The 12,290-nt window shown below is 37.3% G+C and overlaps 2 protein-coding genes across 2 annotated transcripts in view; one reads left to right on the top strand and one right to left on the bottom strand.

Annotated features, from left to right (window-relative positions):
• The window catches only part of fancc (FA complementation group C), a 40,543-nt gene extending 35,551 nt beyond the window's left edge, over positions 1-4,992 (top strand). The window contains exon 14 of the mRNA XM_073818689.1: positions 1,648-4,992. Coding sequence (XP_073674790.1) covers positions 1,648-1,788 — 141 coding nt within the window. The 3' untranslated portion in view covers positions 1,789-4,992. The remainder of the gene's footprint in view (positions 1-1,647) is intronic.
• aopep (aminopeptidase O (putative)) overlaps positions 4,938-12,290 on the bottom strand; it is a 112,213-nt gene continuing 104,860 nt past the window's right edge. Inside the window, exon 16 of the mRNA XM_073818688.1 lies at positions 4,938-5,149. The gene's annotated coding sequence lies outside the window, so the exon portion shown is untranslated. The remainder of the gene's footprint in view (positions 5,150-12,290) is intronic.

Raw genomic sequence — 12,290 nt, 5'->3', positions numbered from 1 at the left:
TATCATGTAGTGACCTGACCCCTGATCTGCAAGAGGAGAATGGCTCAAAATGCCTTTGGCAACTGTGCAGGACTTGTATATGACAATTCCAAAGACGAAATGCTCTATTGGCCACAAAAGGAGGCCCAACACCATACTAACTGTGGTCTAAAACCAGGTGTTTCAGTTTCATTGTCCAACCCCTGTATTTGGGGGAGGGGGGGGGGGATTTTTTTATTTAAAAAATGTCGATCAGAAGTGATGATAAAGACATTTATAATGTTACAAAAGATTATTATTTCAGATAAATGCTGTTCTTCTGAGATTTCTATTCATCAAAGAAACCTATAAAAATTCTACTCAGCTGTTTTCAACGTAATGTTTTTTGAGCAACAAATCAGAGATTTGAATGATTAGAATGATTTCTGAAGGATCTAAAAATGTATATCACAGAAATATATTACATTTTAAAATATTTTTTAAATAGAAAAGTTATTTTAAGTACTACAGATATTTTAGAATTTAACTTTTTTTCTTTGCTGTACTTTGGATCAAATAAATGCAGGCTTGGTGAGCAGATGAGACTTCTTTAAAAACATGAAAAATCTTACTGTCCAAAACCTTTTGACTGGTAGTGTATAATAGTGGGAAAGTAAAAATCGTGCTTTGGTAATCATAATTATTAGATAAAAAGTTTATATCTTTGATATAAATGACCTTTTTCTCAATTGTTTTTTGTCATGATTCAGATTTTTTTTTTAAATGTTGTAGTTATGACTTTTTATTCAATGATTTCCATTTGGTCGTAAATGTAACATTTGACATTTTCTGTCAGATATTTGACTTTTTATACCATAATTATGACTTAGTACCTCATAATTGTAACTTTTAATTTAATTATTATGATTTAATAAATAATTATTATTATAAATATTTTTCTTATGAGGCAGAAATGGGCTTCCATAAGATTTTCTCTACCTTTTATGTTGCATATGTCATACCGATAGTTCAAAGGATAGTTCACCCAAAAATTTTTATTAAATGTCACTAAAAATGTCATTAATTACTCACTCTCATGTCTTTCCAAACCCGTAAGACCTTCATCCTGTGTTCATCTTCAGAACACAAATTAAGAGATTTTGGATGATATCCGAGAGCTTTCTGACCCTGCGTAGATGGCAACACAACTATTATGTTCAAGGCCCAGAAAGGTAGTAAAAGACATCATTAAAATAGTCAGTGACATCAGTGGTTCAACTGTAATGTTATGAACCTACAAGAATACTTTTTGATTTGAGAATACTTTTCATAAAATTAAGTTTGTCACATAGACTATTTTAACCATGTCCTTACTACCTTTTTGGGCCTTGAACGTATCAGTTGCATTGCTGTCTATGCAGTGTCAGAGAGCTCTCGGATATCATCCAAAATGTCTTAATTTGTGTTTCGAAGCTGAACGAAGGTCTTATGGGTTTAGAACGACATTAGGCTGAGTAATTAATAGCAGAATTTAGATTTTTGGGTGAGCTATCCCTTTAAGATCATTTTTGGTCTCATAGTGACTACTGGCTGGTGTTTAATATACATTTCACACGCTTAATAACTTCAGTGTTCCAGTGGAAATTGTGAGGGCTGGTTACCCAAATGTGTGTTTTGTGATGCTGGCAGGTGCTGACTGAGGCCGATGTGAAGCGCAGGGCACTGTGGATCCTCGTCTCAATGCGCTGCAGACTAAACAGTGTCGCTACGCGGGACGACAGGGTTCATTCCAGGCTGAGGACTCTTCAGGACACCCTCCTCCAAACCTAAGAGTCTCACATAAAAAGTCCTAGCTTCGGGCACTCGGCGAAACTATTTATTAGGACAAGGAATCCTGGCGTGGCTCAGTTACGCACCGAAAGCTGGGTGGGACGATATGGCATTTATAGAAGAGAAGCCCAGCTGCCGTTTTTAACTTGAAAAGCAGTGGGTGTTCTCCCCTCTAAACCCAAGAGGGGCCTCCGCACTTGATGTATTGAGCCAAATAAAAGGAGCACATGTATTTCTATCTGTGTTTGGATGACATCAAACGCAAATCGGAGAAAGTAAATTACCAGGGATGTGACTGCTGTCAGATCTGTGGTTGTATTTCCTGAGTGTTTGGACTTGGAGTCTTTTGTTGTTTGACTGCAGAGCGCCGTCTAGCTAACACGCCATTTGTCTTCGCTCACTGTCCTCCCACTCACACTTTTGACAGGAGAGCATGCCGGAGTCCTTCTCACCACATGAACACTCACATCTGTGTGTGTGTGTGTGTGTGTGTGTGTGTGTGTGTGTGTGTGTGTGTGTGTGTGTGTGTGTGTGTACTCCCAGTGCAGGGCCTCTTGAATAGTTTAGTCTCTGTGTACTGTACTTTCTAGACTCCATCATGGCTAGTGCTTCTCCGTAGGTCTCCATCTCCCTGTAGGGCCATTTCCTCTGAGCGTTTTTGCTATTCAGACTGCTCAAGCATGTGTTTATCACTCAAAACTGGGTCATACTGCATTTACAGCCTTGCCAAACTATAAGAATATCACTGTTGTCTTTTGAAAGCAGTTAAATTAGATTTAAAGGGATAGTTCAACCAAAAATGAAAATGTGATGTTTATCTGCTTACCCCCAGGGCATCCAAGATGTATGTGACTTTCTACAGTAGAACACAAATGAAGATTTTTAACTCAAACCGTTGCAGTTTGTCAGTCATATAATGGCAGTCAATGGGATCCACGGGTTTGAGAGTCAAAAAAACATACACAGACAAAACCAAATTAAACCCTGTGGCTTGTGACGATAAAAATCTTTGTGTTCTAACGAAGAAGCAAAGTCACCTACATCTTGGATGCCCTGGGGGTAAGCAGATAAACATCAAATTAATTTTTGGGTGAACTATCCCTTTAAAGGAATAGTACACCCAACAATGAAAATTTGTTGAATTTACTCAACTAAAGGGTTTTTTAAGATTTTGTTTTATTGAAACAGATTTGGAGAAATTTAGCATTACATCACTTGCTCACAAGTGGATTCACAGCAGTGAATGGGTGCCGTCAGTATGAGTCCAAACAGCTGATAAAAAACATTTCAATAATAAAGTAATTCACATGACTCCAGTCCCTCAATTAATGTCTTGTGAAGCCAAACAAATCCATTACTGAGGCATTTTAACTTTAGATGGTCATTTCCACTCAAAATATGGTCAGAATACATAATAAAATGTCTTCCAATGAAAAAGTCCATACACAAAAAACACAAGCTTATCTACACTTCAGATGGCCTGAGGGTACATTTTCAGCAATTTTTCATTTTTTGGTGAACTATTCCTTTAATACTAATTAGTGGTGGGCCGTTATCGGCGTTAACGTGAGGCTCTTATCGGGCGATAAAAAAAATATCACCGTTAATCTATTCTCAAAGTTGGGTTGGGAGCTGGGTCTAAACTACGCAAGATATGACTTTCACCTTGATATTTTAGCGCGGATGACGTATACCTAGTCGAATTGCACTGTAGGGGGCGAGAACGAGTCTTCAACTTCTGTGAAATTACCACATCAAATGAGACGTGCAAACATGGATGCAGCTATGAAGCCACTTCAGGGCAGGTGCGTTGCTAGACCCTTTTTACTGGGGCACGTGCCCCAGTGAAAATCTGCTGTGCCCCAGTAAAATCTCAAGTTTGAGTTCTAATTTACTTTGATAATCCCGAAATAAAGACATTAAACTATATGCAACAACTGAATTGACGCTTCTAAAAGCAACGCAGTTTAATGGAAGACTATGCACGCAGAAATCCATGCCCGTGCGCATCTGTGTGTTTAACGGCAACGCGCACGTCCTTCAGCCTTTTGCGCAGAAGTACTTGGTTACACAAGTCTGTATAGGTAATTATGTTGTAAATGCAATTGTCAAGCAGTTTGTGATGCATTTTGTAAACAGGAGATGAGCGCCTGGTCTAATGCGCCACCTGGCCCGTTCTCGAAGACTTACTTTTAGTCATTATTTGGGTAGCACACATATTCTGAATGCCTTCAGCAGAATTAAATTAGCCATTTTAATCTAGATTAATCTAGATTAATTCCAATATTTAATCTAGATTAAAAAAAATTAATCTATGCCCACCCCTAATACTAATATAACTACAACTAATTCTATCCCTAGTTACTTAGAGTTAGGTCACCCAAAAATTTAAATTTAGCCCATTATTTACTCACCCTAAAGGCATCCTAGGTGTATATGACTTCCTTCTTTCAGACAAATCCAATCGAAGTTAATAAGTAAATAAAGGCCTCCTGTAGGGAATCGATGCGTTTTTGTAAGAAAAATATCCATATTTAAAATGTGGTAATCACTTTAATCTAGCTTGCGCCAATGTTATGTTTTAAATAGGAATATTTTTCTTACAAAAATGCATCGATTCGCTACAGGAGGCCTTTATTCACCCCCTGGAGCTGTGTGAGGCATTTTTTATTATGGATGGACACACCTGCAATTCTAAAGCTTGAAAATGGCAGGATAATTTTTTATATAACTCTGATTGGATTTGTCTGGAAGAAGGAAGACATAGACCTAGGATGCCTGGAGGGTGAGTAAATAATGGGCTAATTTTAATTTTTGGGTCAACTAACCCTTTAACATTGAGTATTTGTAGAAAAAATACATAGCTATTATATGGGACCACAGTTCCAACAAAGAAATGTGAATGTGTGAAAAAACACTAACAGCGAGGCGAAGGTGACATGTTTAGCAAACAAACATGCGCCATCAGCACATATTTCTACCACAAACATTTCCTTGCTATCTGATTGTGACTTTGAAACTTGACATGGTGGGCACGGGGTGAACGGGTTCAGAAAGTGCTGACGTCGACTTCAGCTTGCACGAAAACAAGATGTAGCTTGTTGTCAAAGTTCAGGTAGTCCAGCTCTTAAAGAATTTAGAATGACAAATTTGTGTACAGTATTTGTTTTTATTTCTGATAATACAAAAATTTCTGACATTTTAGTCTTTGTCTTTTAGTTTAAATGTGCAATGATGTTTTGTTTTGTCTTTGAATAGTCCATTCATTGTTCTCTCTGAACATCAGTGAGCTGTAGACAGTCAGATCCTGCTTGAGTTCCATGAGTTGAACGTGTGTCTGAAGACCAGGCAGATCTGAAACCTGCAAAAGAGAAGAGTTACAGAATCAGTACAGCAGGAAACCTCATGAGTCATGGTCATGACATCAGAGCTAATGTATTAAGGCAAGTTTATTTTTATTTAAAAAATTCAGAGTGCTTTATATAAAAGATTTAAAAAAGTAAGACTTGTAATGTTTTTTAAAGAAGTCTCATGCTCATCAAGGCTGCATTCATTTGATCAAAAATACAAAAAAAAAAAAAAAACAGTAATATTGCGAAATGTTATTACAATATAAAATAATGATTTATAATTTATTCCTGTTATGCAAAGCTGAATTTTCATCAGCCATTATTCCAGTGTGACACGATCCTTCGGAAATCATTTTAATATGCTGATTTATTATCAATGTTGGAAACGGTTGTGCCGCCAAATATTTTTTTGGAACCTGTGATACTTTTTTTCAGGATTCAATGATAAATAAAAAGTTAAACAGCAGTTACTCAAAATAGAAATCGTTTCTAACAATATAAGGCTTTGCTATCACTTTTTATCAATTTAACACATCCTTGCTGAATAAAAATATGAATATCTTTCAAAAAAAATAAAAAAAAATAAAAATCGGACTGATCCCAAACTTTTGAACGCCATTGTATATACATAATAGCATTTTAGTGATTATTTTAGAAACTATTTAAAATAGTTTTAGACTGGGAATAACATGTGAACGTGGACCACAGTCATAAGGGTCAATTTTTGGAAATTGAGATTTATACATTATACATTAGAATAGAACAATATTTGGTCTTAGATACAACTATTTGAAAATCTGGAATCTGAGGGTGCAAAAACATCGAAATACTAAGAAAATCACCTTTAAAGTTGTCCAAATTAAGTTCTTAGCAATGCATATTACTAATCAAAAATTAAATTTCGATATATTTACGGCAGGAAATTTGCAAAATATCTTCATGGAACATGAACTTTACTTAATATCCTAATGATTTTTGGCATAAGAGAAAAATTGATCATTTGAACCCATACAATGTTTCTTCGGCTATTGCTACAAATATACTTATGCTACTTAAGACAGTTTTTTTTTTGATCCATGGTCACATATGCACAAGTATTCCCATTATTTTTGAGTTTGAGTTTTAGTAATTAAACTCTTTATTTCAGGAATGTCAAAACAAATCAAAATGTATAGTTTACCTCGCCATCATTTCAATTAACAGAAACAATTTCTTAAAGTTACAGTTCTATCATTAACAACACTGATGCATGCTTTTCACAAGTCATCTCCAAGCTAGACATGCTTAAAATGTCCTGAGGTGGATGTGTGTGGGTGAGCCTGAAGAAGCAGAGATGAGTTGGGGGTCTGTGGACCAGACTCCTGTTCCTGCTGAACTGAGCCAGTGTTTCAACAGTACTGTAATCAGCTCAGTAGGCACGGGAGGCCAGGTCCATCTATCTCTTACACGTTCACATATGACTCCCGTTCAGCATGGGCCGCTTGATGGAAGGATCAGATATGGGATAATACGCTTCAGCTGAAGGTGCTTAGCACTTCATTTGCCACAAAATATCGCCTAATGACAATTTAAATACAGCCCGTGCAACTAATTCCATTTTTACTAGCCATGGATGGTAATGCATCTTTAAACAGCTTCTAAATATAGGCATTTATGGCCAGCTTCATATTTAACTCCTACATCTGTCATGACTTAGAAGACGGCGTGCTGGCCGCTGGCCGTCCGCTAACTCGATCTGCAGAGGTCCTTTTAAGCACAACTTCCTGTCTCAATTGCTGTCTTTCATATTTCACCCATCAAAGCTAAAAGCAGAGCTGTTTTTACAGTCCAGGGATGCAGATGTTTTGGTCTGTGTGGCCACGTCTCGCTCCGTTCCTCCTCCTGTCCACGTTTCCCAGACTTCCTCTGGATTTCATGTGGATTTTGTGGCCCAGCAATAGGAGAGAGTGGAACTATTTTGTTTTTCGCAATAAGACTTAAGCATAAGGAGACGAAAGAAGAGGAGGAGGAGACGATAACTCCTGGGCTGCTCATCTCACCGTGGGCTCCATTAGCTCAGTCTGTTTCTCTTCAGTCCTCATTACAGCCATCTCCACCATCTCAGACTCGCTCTTCATCTGTCATGCCAACCCGAGCGCTCTCGGCAAGAGTTTATGCTCGTCGTGAAAGGGATCTCACAATCAGCTCATTACGAAAGGCAACCGCATTGTACTGAAGTGCTACGATGAAGTTTCATTTCACTCCAGCTCCAAACCCTCAAAGAATGTTTGCGCATTGATATATAAATCCCCAGTATGATCTGAAAGCACCATATGCTGGAAAATGTTTTGATGAAGCAATTGGGAAACGAGCCAGTCGGGCAGAAAATAAGGGTATGATAGAGGTCAAAGCACTTTGGTAACAAATTCATCAACTTTAAATAAAAAGTTCGCTAGTGCTTACCAGGGGTGAAATAATTTGATTTAAAATACAGTAAAACCAGTAATATTGTAAAATATTACTACAAAGTAAAATAACTTGAATAAAATGCAATTTATTTTTGTAATGCCCAATTTTTAGTCTTTAGTGTCACATGATCCTTCAGAAATCATTCTAAATTTGTGGTCATGAAACATTACTTAGTATTATCAATGTTATAAAGAACTGTTGTTCAGTTTAACATTTTGGAGGAAACATTTCATCCAGGATTTTTTTGATATATACCACACACCACATCAGCTTGTGGCTGTAAACACTGGACGACTATTGCAAGCAACTATTGCAAATCATTTGAACTTTGTGTCACTACGTCACAAATAGAACGACGCGTCAGTTTACTGTCTGGGATTTGTTGTCTTGTGTCCACTGCAGACACGATGTTACGAGTTTGAAAACACTTATTTTGGTCTTCCATCCACACTGACACTTTTTGAAAATGCTCTCCATAGTGGATATATCTCAAAATGCAGTTTTTCGCGTTGTAGTGTGGACTGTGAAAACGGAGGCTTTTGAATCTGATATTGTACCAATAGATATCTCTGTTTATAACGATATTGTGCCTGTTATGTGCTATTCACTTTCACACCGGTGCAACAGATGTTAGTTTGCACACTCTCCATATTACAGTCTTGCAAACATGACAGAAAATGTACTCACAATTGCTCTCCTGCGGCAAAACATGAGGGCAGCTGTGTTTTAGATCAAACATAAAATGGTGAGTGAGCGCGACCTGGATGCGTCAGTGAACGATGAGATATTTTCGTAAATACAATTATCCCGCCAGAAGAACTGCGTATAAACTTATGTCTGTATCATCTCAGCGAATTTAACGTTTTCCGATGTTTCAGTGTGGATGAGAAACCTTTGAAACACGCTGTGGACGGGGAGTGTTTAAAAGGGCACATATTATGCAAAACCACTTTTGCACTCATTTTGGACATAAATGTGTGAACACAACTACCCTACAATGATTAAAAAAAAAAAAAACACTTCTTATTTTTTGAATCCCCATTAAACCAAATCAGCCCCACTAGGCATGCCGTTTAGATTCTCAAAGCAGTGTGATGTCACATTGTTTAGGCCCCGCCCACGGCCGCTGACTGACAGTCGGTTTCTACCCTCAGCAAGTTGTTTGGTTGTACACTGTACTCCATTTTTTCTGCCTTTGAGCAGCTGTAACATCGACAGTAATGTCTCAAGCAATCCCGGTGTTCTGTGTTTGGATATAAGACTGAACAAAAGGGTATTAATTTTCTCCCAACATCTGAGCCACTGAGGATTACTTTTTTTTTTTTTTTTTTTTTTTTAAGTAATGAGCCTCAAAATCTACCTAAATACATTTATATCTGCGCAAATCATTTCACTCCAGAAATTAGAATTAGTGCTTGAAGTGCTTGAATTATTGAAAGACAATGTTTCTATGAATTAAGTGTTTAGTTTTTTCAATAAGCACAGATCTTTTCACGCAAAAAATACACACAATTCAAAAAATGTAATTTCATATTATTTCGGTTAATGTCATAAAACTAGCGAGCTAAGCCAGTAGTAGTACTGACAATGTCATGTAAATATGACTGAAGACACGAAAAGAGGAACAGACGAACCAAATCAAGCCATTTGAGTCATTTACATTGGATCTGCTCCAACTGATTCAAACTTGTGACTTCGATCATTCATTTTAAGTGATTCACAAGCAAAATCACGTATTGCGAATCATTTGATTCAGAGCACAACTTTGTGTATCGCAAATCATTTGCTTTGAATTACTCAATTTTCGAAATGATTCACAAACCCATTCCGATCTAAAACATTTAATGAATTGAATGATTCACGATAAGTGAAGTTCCGATCTAAGTCAAATGATTTGCAATCCTGATCTGAATGGTTCATGAATCATTTTTCAGATTGGGACTTAAGAGTGTGGATTGCAAATAATTTGATTTCGATCAGAACCTTGAAGCAGGTTCGTGAATCGCTAGCTTTCGATTGAACGCAGATCGTGAATCCAGATCGGGACTTTGATGCAGGTTCGCAAATCATTTGATTCAGTTCTGGACTTATGAGTGTGTATGGCGAATCATGTTTCAGAACAGGATTTTGGAATGGTTTCGCAAATCTTTTTTGCTTTTCAGATTTTTTTTTTTTTTTTTTTTTAAATGGTAGACAGTAGACAACATCAGACAATTAAAAGTAGTGCAGTAGTACTTTGCATGTACATCATTTTTTGCCATTTTGTTTTATTAGTATATTTTTATTTATCTATTTATCTTTTTTAGAATTTAAAGGAATTTTATATAAGATGTCTGTCTTAAGTCCTTGAAAATTTAAAAAGTAGTGGTTAAAAAGTCCTTGAAAGTCCTGGAATTTCATTTTAGAGTATCTGTACGAACCCCGTAAATAGTTCAGCGCTGCACTGATGAGATTGGTTCACGCAACACTGTTCGTTCAGTGGCGCTAGCAAACATCCTCCCTGTGCTATCAAGTTGGTCACGGGGCTCGGTTCATTGAGCCGTGCCGATGACAGCTCAGCACGCTGTTTCGTCCCACTCTCGGTGTGTTTGGCATCCCATATGTACGGCTGAACAGCGGTTCTCTTGCTCTTAGTCAAGTTGCTTCTACAGACCGTTTATTGCTGTCAGTGTGCAAAGCAGAGATGTATACGCTATGCCCTCTTCTGAAAGCGGGGTGGAAATATGCAGCTCATTTGCATTTAAAGTGATACACACCAAAACAGCTCCTTTTTTTAGACACGCCCCAAAAATGATCTGTGAGGTATTCTGAGTTGAAACTTCAGACACATTCTGGGGACACCCAAGACATATTACATCTCACAAAAAGGGGCTTTAAAACAAAAACTCTGTTTTCAAATGTATCCGGATTAATGTAGACGTGGCCTTGATCAGTTTAACGCATGCTGACTAAACAAGAATCAAAAAGCTTTTTCTAGTTTTTACACAAGTCTTACATTCATGTTTAACCTACAAACTAAACTACAGGCACTTTCTCTTTCAAGCCGTCTTCCATTTCCATTACTTCTTTGACACGTGAATGTACAATCATTAGACTTTTACCACTTCACATCTGTAACGAGATGAAGAAAAGCGGGAAAAAGCTTTTCCCTGAGGTCTCTCTCTGTCTGTCATCCTCTCATCAGGTGCAGAACTTAGCCACTGTGAACAAAGAGTTCAATCACTGTTCACCAATCAGCTAAGCTCTGCACCTGCTCTGAGAGTCTCTCGTCGACACTCGTGCGTAAGCGCTCCTTCACCCACGCCGCTCGTCGGCAGGGAAGCGTTCCTCCTCTGCATTTTCTTGTCATCCTGTCGGAGGCCCGCAGAGAAAAGCCATGTCTTCTTTTGTTTTTATTTTCTGGAGCTGCGTTAAGATGGTGCCTCTGGTTGCCATAGCAGCCGTCCGAGCGGCGGTTGTGTGGTAATCCCTGGCAATGTGATTTTTATCTTAAGTCACAAATCAGCACGCCAGGAACCCACACAGCCAGCAACATGAAAGGCGAAACCTGCAGATCCTCTTGCTCTCCTGCGATGGAGCACGCTTGGCTGGGCCGCGGATATGTCCCTCATTATCCCCATCAAGACGCATTTCACAGGCCCCCAAACTCCACCGACTCCAGCCCTCCCTTACGAGGAGACGTTCGGATTTCAGCCCTGACACATTTCTCAGGAGTTCTCTTACACTTGTGGGATATTTTTTACTGTTTCTGAAGTACACCGATTGTAATCGGCAGACTGAGGATTTCTGAAAGGCATGAACTACGGCTGCTTTTAACATCTAGGAATAAAGGGAACTTTGAAAGTTTTTATTTTGAAAACCGTCTGACTGGATTGTTTTTTTCTTTCTTTACACCGCCTTCAAACTCCACTAAAGAAAGAAAAGAACCAATGATATGTAACAGTGTCTGTGATAAAAAGAATGGAAAATCTATGAAAATCCAGTTTAAAGTATGTACCAAGGTCTTAGAAATATGTTTTTTTGTATTCATGTTGGTTGCACATGGTTTTTTGAAAAACTTTTATACCATTTTCAAGAAATGTTCCAAAGAAATCAAATGTCATGTGCTGTAACCAAGTAAAAGTAAAATTTTCCTTACATCTTAAGTAAAAAATCTAGTTTTTGAAAGGTTTTGCATTTATTTGATCTAAAGTACAGCGACAACAGTAACATTTTGAAACAATTCTATTTAAAAATGTATTTTATTCCTGTGATTTCAAAGCTGAATTTTTAGCATCATTACTCCAGTCACATGATCCTTCAGAAATCATTCTAATATTCTGATTAGCCGCTCACAAAACATTATTTATTATTATTATTATTATTATTATTATTATTATGAAAACAGCAGAATTTTTTCAGGTTTCCAAATATAAAGTTCATAAGAACAGCATTTATCTGAAATAGAAATCTTTTGTAACATTATAAATGTCTTAATCCTCACTTTTGATCAATTTAAAGCATCCTTGCAAAATAAAAGTATTCATTTCTATCATTTCTTTCCCATAAAAAAAAACAAATACTGACACTAAGCTTTTGAATGGTGTAGTGTATAATGTTACAAAAGCTTTTTATTTTAGATAAATGCTGACCTTTGGCTTGTTCTATTCATCAAAGAACCCTGAAAAAAATGACTATTGATAATAATAATAATAATTATGTTAA

Source organism: Garra rufa, chromosome 15 (assembly GCF_049309525.1).
Source record: "Garra rufa chromosome 15, GarRuf1.0, whole genome shotgun sequence".
Taxonomy (NCBI): Eukaryota; Metazoa; Chordata; class Actinopteri; order Cypriniformes; family Cyprinidae; genus Garra; species Garra rufa.
Note: the sequence above shows the minus strand (reverse complement) of the source record. Positions and strands in the feature narration are given on the sequence as shown.